The sequence below is a fragment of the Tauraco erythrolophus genome, chromosome 7 (genome assembly GCF_009769465.1).
Source record: "Tauraco erythrolophus isolate bTauEry1 chromosome 7, bTauEry1.pri, whole genome shotgun sequence".
Classification (NCBI taxonomy): Eukaryota; Metazoa; Chordata; class Aves; order Musophagiformes; family Musophagidae; genus Tauraco; species Tauraco erythrolophus.
The window spans coordinates 39,461,581-39,487,370 of NC_141471.1; the positions used below are offsets into that span (position 1 = coordinate 39,461,581).

The 25,790-nt window shown below is 38.4% G+C and overlaps 1 protein-coding gene across 1 annotated transcript; it reads right to left on the reverse strand.

Moving 5' to 3' along the window:
• Nucleotides 1–25,760, reverse strand: HACL1 (2-hydroxyacyl-CoA lyase 1). The gene is made up of 17 exons (XM_086614753.1): nucleotides 25,692–25,760; nucleotides 24,518–24,622; nucleotides 19,124–19,164; nucleotides 17,765–17,845; nucleotides 12,801–12,873; nucleotides 12,194–12,271; nucleotides 11,113–11,207; nucleotides 10,487–10,599; nucleotides 8,719–8,854; nucleotides 7,480–7,585; nucleotides 6,009–6,092; nucleotides 5,565–5,666; nucleotides 4,484–4,638; nucleotides 2,375–2,533; nucleotides 1,964–2,071; nucleotides 501–687; nucleotides 1–98 (listed from the first exon to the last, which is right to left on the reverse strand). The coding sequence occupies exons 1-17, from the start codon at nucleotides 25,758–25,760 to the stop codon at nucleotides 66–68; spliced, it is 1,725 nt and encodes a 574-aa protein (XP_086470879.1). The 3' UTR covers nucleotides 1–65.
• Nucleotides 25,761–25,790: the final 30 nt, after the last annotated feature.

Genomic DNA, 25,790 nt, shown 5'->3' on the forward strand with positions numbered 1-25,790 from the left:
CTTCTGGAAACCAATTTAGTTTCGCTTAACGCACTGCCTTGCACCATCATTATCTTCATCTTCTACTATAGGTTAGAACGAGTCAGCCAGGGAAATTCCTATGAGAAAAAAAAAAAGAATAAAAAGCATATCAGAATGGACAAACAGTAGGAGGAACAGGACACAAATATGTATTAACTACCAGATGGAATCCCACAGGAAACAAACTGCTCAAAACCGTTTTGTCAGGAATGGAATGGAACAACCATAAATTCTGGAAACAGTCATTAAAGACGCTATGCATTAATAATAGCCAATGGAAAAAAATAAAATCAAACCAAAAACCAAGGAAAACTGATGGCACAGTGTAAAGCACCCATTCTCCTATTTCTCAAATCTAAAGACAATCTTTCTGCCTCGCAACTATCTCTGACTCTCTGCAGTTTAAGTGATACTTCCTGAGATTTCAGAGGCTTGCCTACACGAAGCTTGCAGAAAAAGAAAGGAAAACATATACATACCTGTTTCTTTCTCTCAGACTGTGGATCAATCATCACATTTATAAGAGAAGGTGTTCGCCTGTCAGCAACACTTGCTTTCAGAGCATTCTGCAATTCTTCTGGCGTTTTAACAAAATATCCTTTACCTCCAAAGGCAGACATAATTTCCTCATAGTGTGAATTTGGCAGGAGAGAAACAGGAGGTACACTGTAACGAAAAGGAAAACCTCTGATTACTGGCAGGGAAGAATTGTCAGATTGTCAGAATTTGGTTGACTACCGGCTTGATATGAGCCAGCAGTGTGCCCAGGTGGCCAAAAAGGCCAATGGGATACTGGCGTGTATCAAGAATAGTGTGACCAGCAGGAGCAGGGAAGTGATCCTGTCCCTGTACTCGGCACTGGTGAGGCCGCACCTGGAATATTGTGTCCAGTTTTGGGCCCCTCGCTTTAAGAGAGATATTGAGCTCCTGGAGCGAGTCCAAAGAAGGGCGACTAAACTGGTCAAGGGGCTGGAAAATAAAACTTATGAGGAGCGGCTGAGGGAGTTGGGGCTGTTTAGCCTGGAGAAGAGGAGGCTGAGGGGAGACCTGATTACGGCCTACAAATACTTGAGAAAAGATGGTGGGGAGGTAGGGGAAGGGCTCTTTACATTAGTGATGGGTGATAGAACAAGAGGAAATGGGCATAAGCTTAGTCAGGGGAGATTCAGGTTGGATGTTAGGAAGTATTTCTTCTCTGAAAGGGTTGTCAGCCACTGGAATAAGCTGCCCAGGGAGGTGGTTGAGTCCCCATCCCTGGATGTGTTTAAGAATAGGGTGGATGAGCTACTTGAGGATATGGTTTAATGGGGATTAGGGATGGTTGGACTCGATGATCTCTAAGGTCTTTTCCAACCTAGAAATCTATGAATCTATGAATCTATGAATTGACCAATTTAATTACGTCAACACTGACTGTGAAGTGTAAGATGATTATTGTGCTGGCCTGATGAATTCTGGGCTGGAAGAACTAAGGTTCCTATACTGCTTAAGCTATGTTTATAGGGTAGCACACTCATTTTCATCTTTTGGAGACATGCCACAGCAAAGACTAAGCCTAATTCTCTTGATACAGAGATCTCAGCTCCAGAAGCAGAAGCCCAGTGTAAACTCAGAACACAAGTCTCAGGTAATTTTGAAGATTATCATGACTTTGGAAGTTAGCCCACTATGAACTTTGTACTGTGTGGCCTGAACTGCTGCAGGAACCTAAGACAATTTATAGAGAGTCATCTCTCTGCTGCACTGTGTGTGGAAACAACAGGCTGGAATTAGGTTGGTTGCTTGCTTTTGGTAACTGGTTCTTACTTATATGAACTCAGCCTAGGACTAAGTTCACTTTCCAAAAAATTTCAATGTGGATCACAGAGCATTAAAAGTGAAGAGAATGACCATTTCGGTCACTTTTTCTTTAATTAACAGGACATGCTCTGAAGATGCTCACCATGTAGCAGGATCTCCAAACTTTAACACCTCCTTCCAGGCATCTGCATCCAAACCAGTGTAAATCCCATTGTTGTTTACTATGATAATCAGGACTGGCAAGTTGTATCTACAAAAAGATGAATTTGGAAGAACACTGAAATACTTGCACCTTTCTGCAAAGTAATAAAAGTGTTACTTTTCCTTAAAAGTAAAATAAATAAATAAAATAAATCACTTCCACCTGAAACACAATCTACTCATCACTGGTAACACATTACATCACAACAGCATAAAATCAACCATGTGTATTTTTTGGCTTGCTTTTGTGGGCTTTTAAGAGTACCCCATCTAACACCACCATCCGTGGCCTTCTAGTTAAACTGATCCTGGCAATATATGAAGAGAATCTTCTTAAGCAAAAAACAGTTACCTGCAAATAGTCTCCACCTCCATCCCAGAAAATCCGAACGCACTATCTCCCTCTATGCAGACGATTCGCTTTTCAGGTGTTTGGTCTTTAGCTACCATTGCAGCTGCTATAGCAAAACCCAGTCCGACTCCCATTGTTCCAAAAGTACCGGCATCAAGCCTAAAGGGGAGAATACAGAACTACTATCCCTTTATTTCTGCTCAAACTTTTAAGTTAATCCATGGTGACTTATCTTTGCTGTGAATAATTTGCCATGTACTATTCAAATACTGTTTCATAAACAATTAGTATAAAGAGATACCAGATATATAGATTATTATATTCAGTCAAGCATTCAATAAGACTGCAAGTGTTTTAAGTGATATAAATATACTGGAACTCTAATTAAAATTAAGAACTCTTATACACTAGTTGTACTACCATAAAGAATTATTCTTGCATGCTTTTATCTTGCATAGTAACAATATTTCAAAAACATTCAATTACTGTAGAGATAGGTAGACTACATGAAATCTTTCTGTATTTAATGCCTTGAAAATAAAACTAGAAGTCTGAAAGCCATCAGTTAAATACTGCTGTTCAAATTTCAGTCTTCTGTTCAACTTTTGAAATCAAATTGAAAGCTGTAATTAAGTTAGATCATTTCAGTAAGAAGCACATAATGGATACAAGAGTACATACAGAACTAGATTATTCTAGGGTTAACTTTTTCAATTTGTTTTCAGATACAAACAATGCAATCTGAAAAGACAACCATTAACATTGCTGTGTCCTTATTTTAAATAAGCAGGAAAAAATGCAAACTCTTTCCCCAACTTTACTAGAAGTAGGGTTTTTTTTTTGGTTGGTTGTTTTTGTTTACAAAAAAGTATTTAGGTTCATTTAGGACACTTCACAGATCAGAAGTTTCACCTCACCAGACAGAATTAACTTTTTCTGCCCATTCAAGAAAAAGCACTTAATTCCTACTTATGTTAAAACTAGACTACATGTTTAAAGTGACATACCAACACTTCCAAATTTTGAGTGCCTAGATTTTAGGCATGCAGGTTTACAGGAAAGTGTATCCAACATACATCCAATTTTCAAAATGAGTTGCTACTTTTTACCTTTTCCCCGTTTTTAAGTGTGTTTCAAAGAAAAACTCTTTGTATGAGCTCTTTTCAACATAAGAATCCCAACAATTGTTTTTATTTCACAGAATCACAGAATGTTAGGGATTGGAAGGGACCTCAAAGGATCATCTAGTCCAATCCCCCTGCTGGAGCAGGACCACTTAGATCAGATCACACAAGAACGCATCCAGGTGGGTTTTGAACATCTCCATAGAAGGAGACTCCACAACCTCTCTGGGCAGCCTGTTCCAGTGTTCTGTTCCCCTTACTGGGAAGAAGTTCTTCCTCATATTTAAGTGGAACCTCCTATGTTCCAGCTTATATCCATTTCCCCTTGTCCTATCATTGGATGCCAGTGAGAAGAGCCTGGCTCCATCCTCATGACAGTCACCCTTTACATATTTATAAACATTAATGAGGTCTCCCCTCAGTCTCCTCTTCTCCAATCTAAAGAGACCCAGCTCCCTCAGCCTTTCCTCATATAGGAGACGCTCCACTCCCTTAATCATCTTTGTGGCCCTGCGCTGGACTCTCTCAAGCAGTTCCTTGTCCTTCTTGAACTGAGGGGCCCAGAGCTGGACACAATATTCCAGATGCGGCCTCACCAGGGCAGAGTAAAGGGAGAGGAGAACCTCTCTCGACCTACTAATCACATTTTATAACAATATTTACCACAGACCCTGAACACAGAAATAAACACCTAGATCAGGGAATTCAACATGATGCTCCTCATTCACCTTCCACAAAAGAGTGAGAAATTCACCATTCCATTGCAGAGCACAGACAAGTCACCGAGAATTGTTAAAAATCTACGACAGGTCATCAGTATATGAGTGAAAAATTTCCCTTAATGCTTCTCTCAACATTCTAAACTTTTATTTAGAACCCTGAAAAGTATTACAAAAATTCTGGACCATCATACTTCTTAGCTAAATGAAAACATTTATACCTAGATCTAGCCTGTTGAGTCAGTACAACAAAGAAAATACCACACCTTTGACGGGGATAGTAATTTGGAAGCATAGTTCGTCCAATGTCCATGGTGTTTGCTCCCTCACTCACTAAAATGCAGTCCTTGGGTATCAGTTCTCTGATGTGATGAAAGACTGTGTAATAATTCATAGGCAGGGATTTCTGTAATGCCAATTCCTTAAAAATAAGATATATTAGTAACTCCTATGCATAGAATTTATAATATGGTACAGAACATGTAAATAATAACAATGGAAATAAAAACGCACTCTGCTAGGTAATGCTGAAATATTTGGTCTTCCATGCACTGCATCAAAGTCACTCCTCCTGCACCTATCGTGGTGACACAACGTATTTATCAGAGGCTCACTCAGCTCAGCAACCCCTGGCTGGCCTATCATTAACAGGAAGCTATTAAAACTCAGTTTAACCTGAGAAGCACATGAAATTTTTCTGCACATAGGTTTGACTACTGATAACCCTAAGTAAGCTGTCACCTGTGTGCTGAGAGGTAGCTCAAAAGAGTGATCTCCTAGAACGAATTTATTTTAGATCTCAGTCTTGGAAACATGCACCTGAACTTGCAGAATACGAGTTCCATAAAGTTAGGTATATGCCAAGCATCTGTGGTCTTTTGGCCTTAATAGCTACTTGCTTTTTAACATAGATTATACTTCCACCAGCATTGTTAAACAGCTAAACAGCACAATTAGAGAAGAAAACTAAGAGCGCTTCTTCACATAACCTAGCTTCCACTTGAATACTGGTCCATTGCTGAGAAGTCACTGCCCATAATACAGAGCTCTGGCTGTGGTCTACTACTGGCCTTAAGAACCCAATCCCAAAGTTCATGACTTCCACACAGTTCCAATTTACACAAAACCTAGAACACTTAACTAATAGTTAAGTATTAAAACTTAATTTACAGTTCATAAGCCTGACAAGAGTAAGCCTGGACCAGAATGAGATAAAATTTTCAAAGTCTGGGTAACATTACTGTCAGAAGTAATTGAGAAGCTTGGATACAGAGCAGTGACAAAACTGACGACACATCGGTACCTGTTATGGCGAGAAACCTCCTTTTTTGTTTAATGTAACACTACCTTCGATCTTTCCTCATTGTTAATTATTTTCTCTCTGAGCATCTTCCACCACTCTGAATTAGAAGGATATTTCAACAGTCTTTTGCTGAATTCTTCTAAGAGCTGGAACAACATTGAAATGTTGCAGATATCATTTCTTTCAACATATTTAAAAAATAAAGATCATGAGCATCAAGAATAATTTCATCAAGAAAGATCCCAGAACAACCACAGTAACACTAATCAGAATCTTTAACATTTAACTTGGTAATGGACTGGATGCGCAACACGAGTACATTGCCTGAAAAATGGTTTTCCTCTAATGTTGGGGTGTTTTGTGTGGTTTTTTTTTTGTTGTTGTTTTTTTTTTGTTTGTTTGTTTTTTGTTTTTTTAACTGTTAACTTACTTCATGTAAATCAGAGGAAATGAAGGTCAAAATAGAAGGACAACTGACATTATGTTACCTGCTTAGTCACGGTGTTTATGTCACCTAATAAAATGGCAGCTGGCCTCACATTATTCCCCAGTTCTTCTGCACAAATATCAATCTGTATTTCAAAAAGAAAGACTACCATTAACTCAGGGATTATTAAAGAGAACTTTTTTCCAGTCCAAGTGAGGAACATTGTCTAACAATGTGTTTATACCTTGTTTTGGCTGCATAGATAACTTCCTCTGCCTTTCACTGAAATGACATCAGGAAATGCTTTATTCAAAATAAAATCCTATGGTACATACTCATTTTAATAAAAGTTCATATATAGCCTTAAAATTGCTTGCTTCCTTCAAGCTCTTACAGACAGTATAGAACTTTATTAGAACAATAAGGAGAACAAGGTGATGATTTCAGTGATAATTACAGGACAACTGAAAATCTAGGCTTAGGTACACCCTAAAAGTCTATAAAAAAAGCAGTAATTTTCTTACTGAGAAAAGTTTCTGTATGCTTGGCAGTAAGAATTTGGCTAGTATGAAGAAAATGAAAGTAAATTGTGGTCACTGAAGCAACTTTTTCACTTTATGAGACATGTGAGACCTCTAAGGTTACATGGAATACTAATTTATGACCAGGCCACACAGATTAAGAACTCAATTAGTATTTTAATAATAACAATTCACAGTTAAAAAATTACTTTAAGTGAGATAAAAAAATATTTTTCTTTAAATTCTCTAGAAAAAGAAAACATAAAAGACATCATTTCATAAGTCAAAAGGAATTCTAGCTTTGAAATTTATGTTATGCCTCTGGAAAAGATGCAAAGTTTGGAAGTTGAGATTATGTTCTAGATCACTGAAAGGCAGGTCAGTCAGCACACTGAATCAACTACTACTCTTTAATAACAGACTCTAAGGGAGGAGATTTTAAGGACATAAAAAAATTTAACAACTTGTCGTTCTAGGAGCTCACAGATTGCCAAAGACATTAATTAGTTAAATAGCCTTTCTTCCTCTTATTAACATTTCTGAGTGACTGAACTCTTACAATGATTGACTCTGGACCTGAAAGTAATTCTATTTCCAAAAAAATCGAGCTGAAAGAGCAGTCAAACAGTATGAAAGATTTCAGAATTTCAAGACAATTTGCCTTCAATAATGGAAATTCCAGTGCTCCAAAGATCAGACAAGTATCATGAGTCTAATCCTGTATTAGTCAACTACATAGAAATATCTGCTCTCCTCATTACAGCAGCACGAAGTCCTTGATAGCTGGAACAATGCTATAACCATTTAAAAAAAAAAAAAAGGAAGTAAAAAAAAAATAAAGAAATCAGAACTATTTCTGGAAACTACCATAACTATATGCACTGTACTGCATTGTCCATAGGGCAGTATTTGTCACATGAAGTACACTACCAAAATAAGTTACAACAGTTGCTCTAGGCAATGCTAGAACACAGAGGACTTCCTTCAAGTGACAATCATTTTCCTGCTTACCTGAATAACCTTTACATCTTGTCGAAACCTTGGTGGAAGGCCAAAATGCAAAATCCAATTCAACCTTGCACCAAGCAAAACTATCACATCAGCATGCTGTAATGCCCTAATAAAGGAGAACAAGAGAATCAGATAAAGAAGAATTATTATGAAATTTAACAGCGTTTTCAAAGTTAGAAGCAATCCTAACCACCACAGCAAACCCCGGAATATAATCCTTCCTTTCTCTAAGCTGCTTGCTTAGTCTCAAAACCATGTAACCTTTCACATAGCAAATCATCAGGCCCTTCTTGAGTTCCTAAACTCAAGAAGAAAATGAATTACTACTTTCCTAATACACTGTGTTCAGGAATCATTACACTAGGAGACTCAAGAGATGCTATAATGTCTCTGAGGTTAAAGCAAAAGACTCACTACTGTGATATCAGCAACAGTGGATGCCAAAATTAAGATTGTTGTGGACCTCTCAGTTTAGACTTCTGTTAACATACCTTTCAGCTGGGTAGACAATATTTGGTATATTTTTATCCTTCTTAACAGCATGCATAACAGTGATAAAGCTAAGATGCTCAATAATGGACAATATTTTAATCTAAAAGTATATAAATGCTCCATCTAAAAGTTGACACTGTGCATATTCATATCTAGTAGGGTTCTAAAATTCATTCACATTAATTTTGCCAAGTCAAGAAGAGCTCTTATAAGTGACTTTAAACATAGTCCTTCAGTGTAGTTTGAAATACCTTATTTTTCTTTTTAAATAAACTGTAATTTAGTGACAGTGTATTGCAAACACCATGCAGAGACAGCAGATAGCAAACTTTCAACTGTGATATGTGCATCTTAAGCTTCTGTTTATAGTGTTAAAATAAAAAGCTAGTAGTTTGCCTACTGCAGCACTAAGTTAAATGTTTAACATAAACTGTTCACCAGTTTCATTTTATGTTATGAAATACACACTAACAACATTGATACATCTACCTGCCATAGGTTTCACAGTTACAGAATATTAGCTCTCAGATAAAGTATCTTCCTGGCCACCATTCTAAGCTTTGTCAAAAGTGATCCGCCTAATCTGTTGTCTCTTTCCAAGAAAGATCTTCAGTGCTCTAAAACAAGGTGCAAAACGTGGTCAAAAATTTTTCTTGTATGCATTTTGTCTTCCCTGGCATCTGTAGACCACCACAATTCCTAGTTGTTTCTCAGATGTTACAATTAGAAGTCTTGCTTCATATTTACGTTGATCTTGCTGCAGCTACACAATTTGGATGGTTATCAGGAACTACTCCTTTTGCCATTGGTGTAGGCAAAAAAGGCAGTCCACAAAGGTCCACCAACTTTCTGATGTTGTTTTCAGCATGTGAATAAGCAGCACCTGAATGAAATGAAAGAGACTGCTTAATACTACAGAAACCTACTGTATTCACTTGATTTTCAATTAACCTGATTACATTAGTGGCAGAAAGAGCACTATTTCCCATTATGAATGCTGCTTGTTACTTTTCATTCTGGAGAACTCATAACATGCTAAACTACAGGTATTTGTGTTCAAGTTTCCCATATTTTTGACCAAAGCTTTTTTCTTAAGACTTCAGCTGAACTTTTTGGCTATTTCTGCAAAGCAGGGCAGGGAAAAGTAGGAAATTTTGTTTATCTAAAAGGACAATTTTGAGTAGGTGAAGTTTGGTATTATGAGGCAGAGAGTTTTGCAGCAGCAACAGATGACCTTTGTGTTGTTTCATATCTTCTTTTGCTTGCTCCCTGCATGCCATTTTATCATACGCTCCATAACAATCTAAGCAGGTCTACTAGAAGCCTTTAATAAAAAAAAGAGAAGCTCAAAGACCTTGTGTTTGTGCATGCATTTGCTGTGATGCTACCTTCAGTACAAGGCTGCTGAATTAAGGTTGCCCAGGCAATCTAGAATAACTGACTGGTGTTTGTGTAATGACTTAAGTCCACGAGTCTTAAATCCTGAAGAATAAACTTCTATATTTTTTCCAAAAATTCTTCTAACAACAATATATAGCAGAAAATCCAGATACATTTGTTAATTAGATTCTCAATTGTTGACACCAACAAAACATATACCTATGTATTTTTGAGTTTTCTACCTTTCATTTCAAACAACACTCTTGTGCACATGTATCAAGCCAGAGAGAGGGGAAAAAAAAACCCTCTCCTGATCTGCCTTCTATCTAGTATTTCATTACATATTCAATGATAAGATCCATCTCATCTCAATCATTTCACTCCCTGATTAAACATAGAACCCACATCTCCAGGAAAACAGTCTGGGTGAAACAAGTTGTTTATTCCAATTCTGTTCTTAGCAGACCCTTATCTACAACAGAAAAATCATGGCAGTGACTAACATTCCACAATGAGGGACAAAATAACTGAACCAGCACAGAGAATAATTAACCTCTATGTTTAGGGACACCTCTGTTTCAGGAATGAAATACACTGGCAGAGCACAACAGAAAGTCTGTATAACAGCAATAACAGCAAGACCTGCTGTATTGCTTCATGTCTCCACACAGACAGGCTGGCACTTTTTGTAAGTCCAAATGGAAGAGTGACCTTTGGTCATTCTGATTCTTGCTATGTATGCCAGAGCATAAGACAGAGAATATCACTGCTGTATTCTAGCAGCATTTGTTGAGAATTATAGAAGTGATCCCTTGGTATTGGTTCTAGGCTTAAGACAATGGTTATCTGATTTTTTTTTGACTTAAAACTGTATTTTATCAATTGACTTTTCTCTTAAACTAGATTAAAAAGACAAGTGACACAATAGAATAAAAATATTAAAACCAGCAGATTTTAATATCAAATGTCAAATAAGTTTGTTTATCATTTTTGGTTTGTTTGGGTTTTTTTTGGTTTGTTTGGTTTAATAGAGAGTGAAAAGGAGATGGCTAACACTTATGGGGAAAAGAAATCACTTTGTTTGTTGTTCTTGTACAGAACTTGTACAGTTTGACGCTACATCAAAGCATGCTACCTTTGCCAATGATTAGCAGAGGCCGCTTGGAATGAGCAACAATAGACGCTGCTTCGGATACGGCAGAGCCTTCAGCTGTGCTGATGGGAGGTGGCAGGCAGCATTCCACGTACCTGAAAGTCAAGCAGAACAAAAGAGGCTCTTAAAATTCAAAACAAGAAACGTTGAAAGATAAAACCTATTGTTTAGCATAAAACTGCTGTTGCTACACACCATGTTACTCACAGCATTTATCTGAACAGGATATATTTTTTTAAAACAGGCTTTGAAGTTTTTCTTGCATGTTTCTTTAATTTTATAGGTAGTGTTGTTCCAGAGATTTACAAAGTGGCATCATTATATTACCATCATAGTACTTAACTCCTTTTTGCACATTTCATTGCAAACTATAATCTACGTTGCATGTTATGATGGAATGTTACATTTAGAGGCTGGATTTTTAGTATCATTTCAACCTTGTGGCAAATTATTTAATCTATTGCTCTTCACAGAAGAGCAAATTATTTAATCTATTGCTCTTGTTTATCTTTTTCTTGTTTTAAGCAAAGAAAATACAAAAGTAACTTAAAACTAAAATTTAATTTATTCAGCGACTTGAAAAAATAATGAATATAATCTTTACGCACTTGACAGAGCTCTTATTCACCTGAAGATTCACAAAATCCCCAGGTATGTCAATATAGCAGGAACCTGGACGGCCATATATGCTGGTTCTTACAGCCTGGAAAACAGATAATCACGTTTTAACCACTGTTTGAAAGGATTTTAAAAATCACTGTGTGTAAAAGCCACAAAAATCCTTCTGCAGGCAGAGAAGGAACACACTGTTTTGTATTGCTGAACTACCACAGGGAACGCTCCCATAGATTGATTTATAGCAATAAATTCAAGTTTCAATAGCTATTTACATTTTCCCCTATATGACAGCTGAAGCCTTTCAGTAGATGCACAGTATTAGACTGTAAATTCTTTGTTTCATTTACAATGAGACAACTGCATTATCAGCTGTTGTGTTTGGAAATACTAAATTAAACATTTGTCCTGAATTCTATTTAAAGTAGCACGGAGAAAAGCTAAGCCAACCCATGTCTCCATTTTCTATTACTTTCAATTCCAGTGCTTCTGTTGCTGGAAAGTTCTTTCACTTTTGGAAACAGTATCATTGTATGCAGAACTTAGCCTAACATGGCTGAAGTGTTGCTACAGCAGTAGCAAGAGACTTCTGTAACTCTTTCTGAAGCATTGCGATAAGGACGTATTTTCTCTCACTCTCAAAAACCTCCACCAAACCAACAACCAAACCCAAAAAACCAAACACAACCATCTCTGCTGCTCCCCCTCCAAACCTCCTTCGCATAATGAGAGTGGTAAAAGATCTGTAGTTTGTAGAATCACATTTCTAGTTACTGCATCTCCCCCTAAAAAAATTTCTTTCACAAAAATCTTCCAGCTCTGACTGAAGCCAACAAAAAACGCTGCAGGGATCAGTAAGCATCAGACTGGACCAGAATCTATTTCTAACCTGTCCCATTGCACAGTTCACAGAAAAAAACCTCTGGTTGTTAATTTACTCAATCGATCACCACCTCACGTCTGCAGGATCAAACTATTTACAGTAACAGTTATAAAAAAATAAACTCTCAAAGCTTATACAGTAAAGAGACAGTTACTCGATGTTCTGTTGCTAATTTAGTATTTTTTCCATACCTTTTCAATAACAGCAGGAATAACTTCTAGGCTGCTTGGGCGGACAGACAGTTTGTTGTACAGCCTACCAGCTTCAACCTGAATAAATGCATATAACCATTATATTGATTTATCAAAGTGATTTGCTCATTTCCATCTCATTTCAACATGAATAAAATAGAAAGAATGGCAAATAGAAAGCAACAAGTTCAAAATTCCCACATGAAAAAAAAAAGGGAGTTCCTGAGCTCCTGACAGAGGAAACTGTCAAAGCTACACTCATTCCACTGAGCACTTAGGTATTTTTTTCCCCCAAAAGTAGTGCTTCTTTTCTTGGAAAATTTATTTTGCTTTCTTCTGTCTCAGAACAAACAGACAACAGCAGTTTATACAAGCTGAGAACCTAAAACAGAGCATGAATTCTAAAATGACTGTGGACAAAAACATTCCAAATAATCTGCTGTATTTACGCAGTGTCAATCTTAAACCAGTAGATGGAGCAAATCAACAGCATTATAAGATCTGTTAGGAAACGTTAGTATTTAGGATTGTCATTCTTCCACTAACAAAGAAACACCACCAATTATTTAACTGAAATCTTTCTGTACAAAGTTGTATGTCCATGTACCTGTGGGAATTCTTGGAAAGATCCCATGGTTTCCTGATTTCTGTCAGAAGAGCCTCCAATAACAATCAAAGGCCTAGAAAAGTATATGAAAAGCAAAAAAAAAACACACAAAAAGCAATCTTAAGCATATCTTACGTGCAATCACATCTGTAAACTCTGCTGATAGTCAAGTCCTACGGGGATGTTGTGCACCTTCAGCATCCACAGATCTCAACAGGAGCAGAAAGTGACCAGCACAATACGGGAGTGGATTCTAAATATCAGCACGTCAGCTGGTAGACTTCCTAGCAACTTTTGGGAACTAGTTTTAGGACAGCTTGGCTGTACTAAGTGATCTGCCTCTAGTACAAAAAAAAAAAAAAAATAATCTAAAACCAAGTCATATTGCTAGCAATTTTCATTAAAGTTTGATAACACGGGTGACAAGACGGTTTGAGAGGGATGACAACAGATAATCTAAAAAGCTTAAAAGTATTGATTGGTTTCAAAAGTATTAAGACATTTGTTCATAAAAGGCATTGTAATGTGCACAAACACTAGAACCAAGAAACACAGTGGGAAACAACCTTTTCAGAACGATTAGATTTTCTCTGTGCACAATTTGGAAGACAGCAGAAATTAGCTGAGTATCTGACAGCTCTTCTCCCTGCATTCAGTTTTTACTAAAAAAAAAAAAACAAACAACCCAAACCACCAAATCAAACCAAATCACAACAACCCCCTCCCCCCCCAAAAAAAAGACCAAAGAGATGAACAAAAATTTAACATTCCTACAAGTAGTTCTGTTCTTAAATTAGTTCGAAGCTATGTAAGAAAGGCAGCATTAGTTTACGAGATGGGTTATACATTCCATAGGAACACATTTTTATTACAATTTCCACAAAATACAATAAATTATTATCCCACAGTGAATGAAAACCAGCCTTTTATTCAGTTTGTAGGTCAAACTCAAAGTCCTTAAAATGCTAAATGCTGACTTAAGAGAAAGTTGGCTTATAAATCTGCTCATTCATCCACGCTGAATTGAAATGTTAGGTCAACAGCTTTCTAGGCTCTTCTCCTAAACAATTTCTCTTCAGACACCGTCTTTCCTATGACTGCATTTATCTATACAAGGTGTTAAACTGAAACATTTACAGTATGCTCAATGTATAATGCTAAATTTAATCCCCAGATTATGGGGTGATAAATTTATTTAGATTCAAGCTTCAAAACCAGATAATTTCTCTGCCACAAATCAAAAATCTCAATTCCAATCCTCTGACATGGTGAGATGAGAACTTCAGGCTGTATCATCTATAAAAAATCCTCATGGAAAATCCATTTGGTGTATAATCCAGATATATGTCACAAGAAGGACATGGAGCTGCTGGAGCGGGTCCAGAGGAGGGCCACAAAGATGATCCGAGGGCTGGAGCACCTCTCCTATGAAGACAGGCTGAGAGAGTTGGGGCTGTTCAGCCTGGAGAAGAGAAGGCTCCGGGGTGATCTTATAGCAGCTTTCCAGTACCTAAAGGGGGCCTACAGGAAAGCTGGAGAGGGACTTTTTACAAGGGCGTGTAGTGATAGGACAAGGGGCAATGGATTTAAACTGAAAGAGGGGAGATTTAGATTAGATATAAGGAAGAAATTTTTTACATTGAGGGTGGTGAGGCACTGGAACAGGTTGTCCAGAGAAGTTGTAGATGCCCCATCCCTGGAAGTGTTCAAGGCCAGGTTGGATGAGGCTTTGGGCAACCTGGTGTAGTGGAGGGTTTCCCTGCCCATGGCAGGGGGGTTGGAACTAGATGATCTCTGACGTCCCTTCCAACTCTAACCATTCTATGAGTCTACGATTTTATTCTGCTGATTTTTCTCCCCTCAGCAAAACGGTTATGACTATCCATACATAACCAACCTGTTTCATAGTGACAAACCCTATGTTCCTTCACTTATCTTTTACAAATTTATTTAAATGTTTCAACAATCAAAATAACTGCTACTTTCCAATACTGAAATCTAACAAGGAGAATGCTCTACTCTTAAGACAATTCCAACAGCTATACCTTGAAAAGATTTGGTTCTGCGTTGAAAGTTCACATAATTGTAACCAGAAAGAAGTTTTTCCCCCAATGAAATCATGATACTGTACTACTGTCCAATACTGTAGACATTTTTAAGAGTTGTGCTTTCTACTGCATGTAGTTTAAATTAAGCCAAAACCAACAGTGAGGCAGGAATAACATTGACTACAATGAAACGAATAAGAATAGCAAGCATCATCTACTTGCAGGAGAACGTTAGTAAACTGAAAAAAATTTCAACTGCAATCTTAGGGAAAGGGCATGGTATTTCACCATGAAATCTTAATTTCAGTTTTCACCTGAAATCTTAAAAACTATTGCAAACTCTTCTTGGGAGTCTATTCTCACAGCCAAACTGAGATACAAAAACTTTTGCTCCGAATGAGGCAATTTTTAACATGAAATATCAAAAGGTTTTACCCTCAGAAATGCAATTTACCAAGGCCTCCTTAGCTACCTAGTTGACTAGATTTACACATCCAGGGTCTCCCTGTGACAAGCTTCCAGGGTAAACCAAAGGCCCTTCTCCTCAGCCAACCTGTGTGCCAGCAATGCAATCTAAAAGCACAACTGGTGGCAAATTGTGCCATCAAACTGCTTGACAGTACCAACTCGACCAGTTGGTACAGAAGGTTTCTTTCACCTGGAAGAGACTGAAACAGGGCAGAATCACAAGAACGGGTCTCCAGGCTCAAGGAGGACAACTCAGACCAAGTTTTATGGACTATCACCTGGTCCGAGTTATTCAAATTCAGAACCAGCTCAACTGTTAGCTTACTTCTGTGAAAAATAAGCAAAGCTCAGCCCTTGTAGCAAGTTCACAATGCCAGGTGTAACGTCATGGAATCGCGTGACACCTTGGAGATACCGATGAGGGCTACCCTTGCCCTACAAATAGGTCTCCTCATGTCACTTCCTTCCAGGGAATGGTATAGAGCAGGAGACTTAACACCTTGTTTCCACAGAACAGGGAAGACCTCTCTAACTTCTGCTCCCAACTGCATAACCCACTCCCTCCCTCGCCTAGGTATAAATGCTTGCCTGACTGCAGAGAGAGATGATTTAGATCCCTTACCTAACATGACATTATTTACTTATTTTTGCTGGGCTGTTTTTTTGCCAGAATAACAAACTGAATGTGATTGTTGGGGCAGACAAATGCTAAAGCCATCAACAGGGCAAGCAGCAGGAGTACACAGACAGGCAAAAGGTGTGGAGGCCACATGGGTCTATGTCCTTTTTGCGGCAGACTATTAGATCGTTGTAACCAAATCCCTCAACTTGTACTTTCATCTCCTTTCCTTTGCTCGGGCTACTCCTGCTCTTCCCTTGCAACATTCCTTCTCCATAGCACCTGATGAATTATTCATGCTGCTGTCTTGTGAAACTGGCCAGAAAGCTGATCAGTTTACTCAATGGAAAAAACCCTAGTCTTCCTCTGCAAAGCATAGCACCCTTTCTTACAGTGGTAATGCCAGGCAAAAGCAAATGTGAGAGCATGCTTGGGATTCTCAAAACACTTGATGGAGGTACCTACTAATGAAGGAGCCAAGGAAAATTAGTTTCATTAGGCTAAATTTAGGGTTTCTGAATGCTTACTTCGCTCTTTTTGGCATATGGCTGGCAAAGGCAAGCCTGATGTGACCAATGAATAAAATAATTGGCCAAACACTGTGGTTTGGTCAGTGAAAACCAGTCTTCTTACTATATTGTCAAATATTCTGCTAAACTAGATAAGTCATCCTCTTCACCTTCTGCCAAGGGGCCAGGTTTATGCAAGATCAAGTCAGGTAAACAGAGCTTATCTCACACAAAACTCGGTTTGTGAGAAAACAGAAATGTCTCCTGCAAATCTAAGTGCCACGAATGCTTCTTTCTTATAACCAAATCCATAACTGTTCAAAAGTAAGCTTTTCATATGATCTTTTTTAATCTAAAGCACATAGGGACAGCAAAACTTTAGTCAATAACTCATTGTTCAAAAAAAAGAATTTGAACATTAGAGGTATTTTTTTTTAAACCGTCAGAGACTTGATTTGCTCGCGTTCCCATTACCGAGCTTCCCTTGTCCATTAGCCACTGCTAATCTAATGCTCCAGATCACATGTGCTTAGTAGTACCAGAGCTTCTACCCAAAATACCTCATACAGCTTTCTGAACAGCTTTCAGTGGCAGACCAGCTAAAGTTGCCATCTCAAGGAAAGCTTGTAGGAGTAAATGCTAGCACTCTGAACATCATTTAATTCAATACTTAATTACTGCTCTAAACATCTGTGTGGGGAGGAAACATGGATTTTAACAACACAGTTGTCAATTTGTTCACATATGAAACAGTAATTCAAAGGCAATGTGGATATAAATTTAGAAAAAACCTCTAAGACTCTCCATGATCAATAAAGCATTACAAGCTGAATATCGACTTCATTTACAAATGTATCTATACAATCAGGTATACTGATAGATTTCCCAGTATATGCATAACGGGGGAGGACAATGTTGTGGTTTAACCCCAACCAAAATTAAGCACCACGCTGGTGCTCACTTACTCTCCCACTCTCAATGGGATGGGGAGGAGAATCAAAAATACTAAATCCAAAAACATAACACTATACCAGCTACAAAGAAGAAAATTAACTCTATCCCAGTCGAACAGACAAAAGGAGAACTTTATCCATGAGACTACAAAAAATGGAACTAAATTACTTTTAGGGTTGATAAATGAAGAATTCCAGAAAGACAGACAGAAAGAATTCCAGAAAGACAGACAGAAAGGAAGAAAGAAAGAATGAATTCCAGAAAGAAAGACAGACCTCCTATACTAAATACTGTGGAGCTCAACATCTGCAACAAATAACAGCAAACAACTATTAGAATTTTAAAAGGAAAATGTAGTTAGATTACCAGCAGTTCACGGTTGCATTTGCCATCCCACCAAGGGCATGTACAAAACCTGGACCGGACACTACAAGACATACTCCTGGTCTACAGAAAAAACATCAACAAAAAAAGGAGAGAGAGAGAAAAGGAAAGTGAGCACAGGGAACACTGAATAAATCACCACCAAAAATTAGTAAGATGCCGAAATAAAAAGTATTAAAGTTTTACTCATGTCATCAAAATGCATGAATGGCAATGGGTTTGTACAAAGGACTAAAGGTAGACACAGGAATCAGAAATCATTTAGCTGTATCAACCAATTTGAAAGAGCAAGTGAACAGTTGTTATGTGCCACCCACACAGAGGTCTGCAACACACGCAGCCTCATCATAACACAGCTCCTTACTTCTTTTATTGCATTTTCTCCATCATCTAGCATTTATATGGAATTCGGTAAGCCACTTACCTTCGCAGTTTTCTCAACTCTACTTGAGCACTAGGTATCAATCAAGAAAGCTCACAAAGGAAGAAGTGCATCTGATTCAACACAAATTTTACTATAGTGTAATACAGGCAGAGGCACTTGTTATTCCAGGTGATGAGATAAAAATGACAAGTCTAACTACTGAGCTTCTTTAGTAGCTTTAAAAACTCTTCACATATCAGAAAAAAAAAAAATCAGCTTACTTGAAGAGGATTATTCAAAGGAAGAAAAACTGCAAAACTGTATAACACAGGTGTCATGCTTGCAGACAGAATAAGGAATGATCACCTGCATCATCGAGTCTGCAATGGTGAGTAAGCAGACATCAGATGCTTACTTTAGAAAAGGATCCACAGGATACCCTAGAAGCACACCTCACAAGTCACAGGCCACAGAATGTTTCCCAACAACATTAAGAGTAAAACGCAGTAGAAACAAGGAAAAGCCAGTATTTCTTGTCAGAAGCAGCACAGGGGACACTGGAAGGCATAAGATCAGTCTCTGTATTGATAAGGTATTTGTCAAATCATATGCCCAGATGAGGGGATTAAGGTATAGCAGGTCCACCAAGTTGCAACAACGGTGGTGTGATTTCTGCTCTTCATATCAATGGTGTTGAACTACTATTCAGCAATTAAAAGAGATAAAATAAAGTTATAAGATGGACAATAATACATGAGCTTAAGCATCCCCTTGTTCCTGCCCTGAATTATAGCAATAGAAATATTGATAACTGTTATTGACAGTTATTTTAAAACTCATGTTCCATTTTAAATGCTCTTCATTTGCACACACTAAAAACACCCAGCTCCAAACCAGAAAAACATTCCTAGCTTCTGTGTTGAGTCTAATACAGTTAATATTACATTATTATAAATATTAACAAATGTGGAATGTACCTGCCAGTCAAATATCCAACAGCAGATGCAGCATAAGAGGCCTATTGAAAATAGGAGAGTTAATTATACAGTAGTTATTATATATACATTTCCTGATATCTTGTACATAACTTTCAACAAAAATACTGAAAATAGGCAGATACAGATTTTGCCCTGATCATTAGAGCTTACATGTATGCAGAAGCACCCCTTCACCCTCTCCCATTATGAGGTGTGGTTATGAAGGCTTAAGCGAAAAATCTCAAAACTTGTCTCCACATTTCAGGCTTCTGTTGTTCCAGAATATTACATTAGGAATATTTATGGTTTAAAAAAAACAACAACGTAAAAGAAAACTCCCATAACCAGGGAAGCAAAACGAACAGAACAGCATAAGAAACATCTGCCTTCCAGACTAACACGGAAGAGGGATTTACAAGAGAAAAGCAACAAAGAGAAATGCAATCATCATTGGAATGACACGTATTTCAGAAATTAAGCAAAAGGTCAAAATCACATGTTGGAGAGATTCATTAGAAGATTAGGGATTGTCTTTTATAAGCTGAGCTGCTGAAGTACTTCTTACTCCATTTCTGGTATCACACCTAGCTTTAGCTACTTTGACATTTAGAAAAAAATAATTGCATTTTGAATAATTTTCACAAAAGTAATGTCTACAACATGTGTTAACATAGCTTAGCAGCACTATTACTATGGAGCATGTTTTTATGCTATTCCTGTAGTAATATTAAACATTCAGATATAAAATTCACCTGGCAACAACACAATATGTGATCAAATATCAACAGAAGCTCATGGGGGACACAAGGACTCCAAAGGATTCACACATGTGAAACTGCCAGATCCCCCTCTCATATTCTCATGGCTTTTGTCTTGAATTCAGTAAGTTCTAACACTTAATGGGAAAAAAGTAATTTTGCAAATTTTATCTTTTTTTTTTTTTTTAAGTAAGCTCCTGGCCTTATAGCCTGCTTCTTTCATTTTGAAATAAGAGTTGGAATTTTGTTTTTCAGTTTTATTTGACTGCTATTGTGGTAGGAAGAATAAGTAACACAAAAACTCCTTCCAAAAATTTACAAAGCTACTACATATTTTCCTCAAACCTATGTAGGTAACACAGCATGTTAGCAATCTCAGCTTAAATGAGTGAAAACACAGACTTATTGTAAGTTTTTACATAGAAGGAGAAACTGTCTTTAATATCCTTATGCTCCTAAAGATACAGATCAATCGTCTGAGAAAAACATGAGGCTTAGTAGAGGATTAATTAAGCAGCCCTTATTTTATTTGCAGCATTAGGATAGGGAATTGTTAACAAAAACATACATTGACAAGAAATGTCTCTTTCTATTTTTCATAAGCCTCTGACATGGAGAAGAAAAATGTCGCTAATATTCAAGAATTAGATAACAATTTGATGACATATCTGTGTGCAAAAGTTTAGAAATATTTGGAGTAGGTGTTACTAAAAATCTTGTTAATGGTGCTCAAAGCATGGTGTTGAGTTTCCATGGCAATCATTTTTTAGAACTGAATGGCAAAGGAAAGCAGCACATAGAATTTGGGTTCATGTAGAGTCATTGCCATTAAAACTTTTACTGCTTCTTTCTGCAAGGAAGAAACTAAATCCATCTGTATTTAAAGGAGAGGAGATTGTAAACAATTTTGAAAGTATGCTCAAAAGATGTTTTTTTTTTGCGTGAATAGTAAGAACAAAACCCAATTTTACTTATGAACTTTGCACTCTCATCACTAAAATCTGAGTACTGGCTCTCATATGATCTATTAAGGTCACAACACAGTTGGTCAGCTGAAACCAGATCCTTATTTTCCTCAGACAAACAAGAAGGATGCAGGCATATAAAATGCCAATGACCACCACACCCACAATCAACATTAGGAAGAAATGTATGAGGTCCAGATGCAGGCACTGAACTCAAAGTTTGCAACCACCCGTGAGTGCTGGGTTTGAACTGCAGCCAAAGCAGAGGCCAGTTGCTCCCATACCAGTAGAAGCACACTAAGCAGGGTTTAATTAAATTAGTCTGTCTTCAATGCAAACAAACTAATGCAACATAGCTAGTAAACAACAGTTAAGCACTTTTGTACCCTGTGGCTAAGTTAAAAATAGTTCTGCCGTGCCTAGTAGCAGGCCTGGAGCCCTCACGTTAACTGCACCTAATGCTAAATGTTCCTGTAGGACTTGTGATCAACTCATTACGAGAACTTGCTGTATGAACCCGAGTTTGGTACACGAGATCTTTTGTTCTGACACACAACTTCAGCGGGGGCCTTGAAAACGCGGACGGACACAGGTTTAAAGCAGCAGTCACAGAATAATGAGCAACTTGCTGATGGCAAATTACTGGTCACTGAAAAAGCACAACTTTGAGAGCTGGGAAGACATTGCTTTTGCTTTAGGAAAAGCAGAAACAGCAAAACAAGGGAGGAAAAAAAGCAATCCAGAATAAAAAAACCAAACAATGTATGCACAACAGGATATGGCACCTGTCTTGGCCTGGGAAAGCAACACCCATCCAGCACTGCACAGTCCATAGTCCAGGCATGGAGGCCAAGGGTAAGATCTGTTCAGAGATCAAAACATTTATAAAAAGAGATCTTGAATCTAAGGGATGGAGAAAACAGATGTCCCCTTTGGTTCCAGCTGCCCTTATTGAAGAGTTCTTGTGTCTGATTCCCTCGAGAGCTAGCACCATCCATGCTAACTACACTGGACCAGCTCCAGCATATTATACACTCAGGACTAACTCAGGATACAATTATCAAGAAGAGATTGCTTTGAATATGTAGTGATAATTACTAATAAAGATTAAGAACTGAACATTAGCAATATGTGTTGTTAATGAATAACAATCCAGTAAAGGGTTTTTTTTTTTTGAGGTTAAAACCGACCAGAGTTATCAGACTTCTAAACAATCACAGCAATCTCTAGTTGCCCAGAGACACACAGGCAAAACATGTGCCCCTGTCAAATTGCAACACAACTATTTGGCGTTCAAGGGGCACACGGGACGTAGGTTAAACTGCTTCCAGCAAACTTATGTCGTGTTACAGGCCGCAGGAGATATCTAACAGATATTGGTAGTCCTACTTAGCTTTTAACTTCACGCTTTAACTGCGTCTTTCTAGTCAATCAGTTTATCCTGCAGTTTTATGGGCTTTTGCTGCATATGGCCCAGAAATGAGGCAGAAACTCAACATCTGGAAAAAAAATTGCTTTCCATACATCTCAGGTCATATACAGCTGCTTTCACCAATAAAGGAAGCAGCTGCATACACATCCTCCACAGCTAGACCACACAACTAATGAATGTTGACAATTAAAACTATGACGTGTAAATATTAAGTGTATCTTGAATAAATTGCATATAACATTTTACTCTCTCCTCTGCAAAGCAATTACTCTGTGTCTTCACTGAGGACAAAGGAAAAACAAAACTCACCACAAAATATATCTTTGTTCATCCTTTTCCACTCCCCAAAGAAGAGAAACCCTGACATTTTGATATTAAAACAATCCTTCATGTTATTGTTATTCCTCTAAGCAAAAGTATCTCACTATTTACACTGCAGAATGTTTGTCTTCTTCACTCTAACAGAAAAAGTGTCTAGTAAAGAGAAAAAAAAAATAGGACAGCATCTCATTTGGCAGTGCAAACCAATCTTCTCTGTTAATTACAGACACATGAGGAAATTAATTTTCATCATGTTAATAACCACAGCTAAAACTAGAATACTTGCTATATGGCCTACAGGAATATAAAGACTGTGTTGAATTCCCAGTCCTTCAAAGAAATCTAATACATCTTTAAACATATTTGTATATGTTTGCCTCTCTCACATGTTACAGATTTTCCATAGAGACATGCGTTCCTCTGTAAGTTCTCACATTCCAATATAAGGATGTGAGGATTAGACAGCAAAACCACACAGCTCATGACCACCTGATTTAGAAGAACTACTATTATAATACTTTATTGACATCTGGGACAATCCACGAAGCCTATGAACTACATGGTGGAAACAGAAAAAGAACATTGCCCCAAAATACAGGCACCTGAATACTGTGCAGGTCCAGCATATTAGGAGGAGTTCCTTGCAAAAGTGGTAAAATTCTAATCAATAGTGTTCCTAGAGAGACAGGTCCCACAAACAAGTTAAAACACAAGAAAAATCTCCTGATAAGGCAGTAATCAAGCAATTTATTTATTTGTTGGCATTAATCATGGAAAATTGACAAATGTAGTAGAGCAACTCTGAGTATGGAAAGCTGACAGTCCATTTGCTAGTGGTCCAATAGCTAGCAGCTAGCTAGCCAGCTTGCATAGCAATCCTTGAAAATGAGGTATAAACCTGAGGCTATTATATTCAGCCTCAAACCACCCGAGAAACTACTGACTGCTTCAAGAGCTACTACTGGGGAAAAACAAACAAATCCAGAACTAGTAGCATAACATCAAAATGCTAATGGGCTTGAGTCTAATTTCTGATATCTAGACAACGAAGCTGAAATATATACAATTAACACTAAGTTGATTTCATGCTTGAATTTGAGCATTCAGAAGCATTGTAACTTCCTATGGTTTGCTGTTTGGTGAGCTTTTAGAACATAGTTAAAGAAAAAAAAGACACTACAATTATAGAAAATAGTCAGGACAAGTTTATCAGCAGGAAAACTTTCCTCTTTGGGCACTGCAAGCACAGAACGGAGACAAGGAAAAATCTATCTTTTCAGGCCTGTAGGTAGTAACTCCTAAGTAAAACATCCTTCTAAACAAAAAGGAAAGCAGTAGCTAAGAAAGATGTAAAAAGGAATTAAAATACTACCAATTAGAGAGAGAACAATAATATTGTCCTAATTTAGAGGAGAGGACATCAGCAAAAGAAAAAGATGGTAGAAAATTTTAAGGGAGAAGTATCTTGGAAAGTCTGTAGAAAGCTACAGAAAACAAAAAAAAATGGATGAGCCCCCCCAAAAAGTGGCAGATAAAATCTGACAGTACATCATTTGGAGGAGACAAAATTTACTATTTTCTCTTTCTGCAGTAGAACACCTTGTTCAGATTCTTTCTCCCTATTTTCATCCTACCTTCTCTCCCTTATTGGAGAAAGGCATCTAGAAAGAAAAAGAAAAGTTGCAATTCCCGTATGAGAAATAGCACTTTAAAACAGAAAGGGGAAAAAGAAACACCCAATCTGCTCCACCAATGCTCTCCCTTATTCTAGGATGACAGACAGTAACTGCTTCTCTACAGATTCTTTAAAGGAATGTTCAGAGACCACATTCTTCCTGGTAGAAAAAGTAAATTAGATTTCATTTTGTTGTAAAACAGTTAAAAGAAAGAATTAGTCCTAATACAGATATATACTTACAGCTTGTTCGTTTCTCATTCCTACGTATTTTATTCCAACTGCTTGGGCTGCAATTGCGATCTCAGTGACTGGAATGCCAACGACGCCAAACATGTATTCAATATTCTAAAAAGAAAATTGTTAAAAGAAATCAGAATTGTCTCCAAAAGATAGCTTTAACAAGCACACGTGAAACAGAGTCATACTAACTACAAAGGCAGTCTAAAAATAAACTGTTACAACATATATATTCCCATAGAAGTTCACAGGCCACTGCGGAAACACACACAATGCCAGCTGGCATTTGCAACTCAGTCCTCTGTAATTTTGAACGCACTGGATTTTGGAGGCCTACAAAGAGCAGAACAACAGTCCAGCCCAGCTCCTCGGCCAACATGTTTAGTGCTTTTTACTGACCACTCGGGATGTCTCTGCTACGTCATTGTCTTGTTTCTCAGTATGTCAACTTCACCTCCTCTGGAAATTCCTCATAGTGTTTCATGGTTTTATGCTTTCACATAAAATTAACACCAAAAAGGCCCCCAAGAAACAGCTGGGATAGTACCGTGCCCAAAGAAACTTACAGATAAAGAAAAGACTATGCTTGTTTTTATTACAACTGGCATTGTAAAATACCTCTTCGTGTGCCACACGCCAAACAAAGTCTTAACTTCAGACCAGTGTCAGTTCAGCACCATCTCAAGTTTCCAGACAACAGGGAATTTTGATAATTGTGAAGCAGGAGCTGCCGCCAGCGACAGCGGCGGAGGGCAGTCAGCACTGCCTGATGGTGACGGAGGTATCGGGCGAGCTCGGGGAAGGCGACAGCTCGTAAGATGGAAGAAGTAAGTGAAGGACCGGGGAAAGGCGCAGAGGGGTCACCACCTCACGCCGGCCCGCGGCGGCACAGGGCCCCGGCGGGGCTCGCTCGCCGAGCTGCTGCGGCGGGACCGACAGCCCTCCTTCCCACGGAGCGACAGGGCGAGCCCTTCTCGCTCGCTTTGCCCGCCCCCGGGAGAACGGCAGCAGCGCCCCGGGCGAGCCCGGCCGCGCACGCTCGCTTCCCTCCGGTCCCGCGGGCACCTGCGGCGCGGCCCGGCCCGGCCGCCCCCGCGCCGCGAGGCCGGCTGGAATTGTCCCCGCCTGCTCGCCGTAGGGAAGATGCTCGCCGGTCCCCCCGCCCCCGCGCTCTTACTTGGGCCTTGAGGGACTCCGCGATGAGCCGGGCCCCGCTGACCGCCTCCGCGCCGCTCCCGGAGGCCATTCCGGCTCCGCACAGCCCCGGCCCCAGCAC

What these genes read in the sequence shown, in the direction of transcription:
- HACL1 (XM_086614753.1), bottom strand. Translation starts at nt 25,760, where the DNA reads ATGGCCTCCGGGAGCGGCGCGGAGGCGGTCAGCGGGGCCCGGCTCATC. An exon ending in CGGAGTCCCTCAAGGCCCAA is followed by an intron (nt 24,623 to 25,691) that starts GTAAGAGCGCGG and finishes TTTTCTTTTTAG; the next exon opens with AATATTGAATACATGTTTGG. An exon ending in CTTTCCAAGAATTCCCACAG is followed by an intron (nt 12,272 to 12,800) that starts GTACATGGACAT and finishes GCATTTATTCAG; the next exon opens with GTTGAAGCTGGTAGGCTGTA.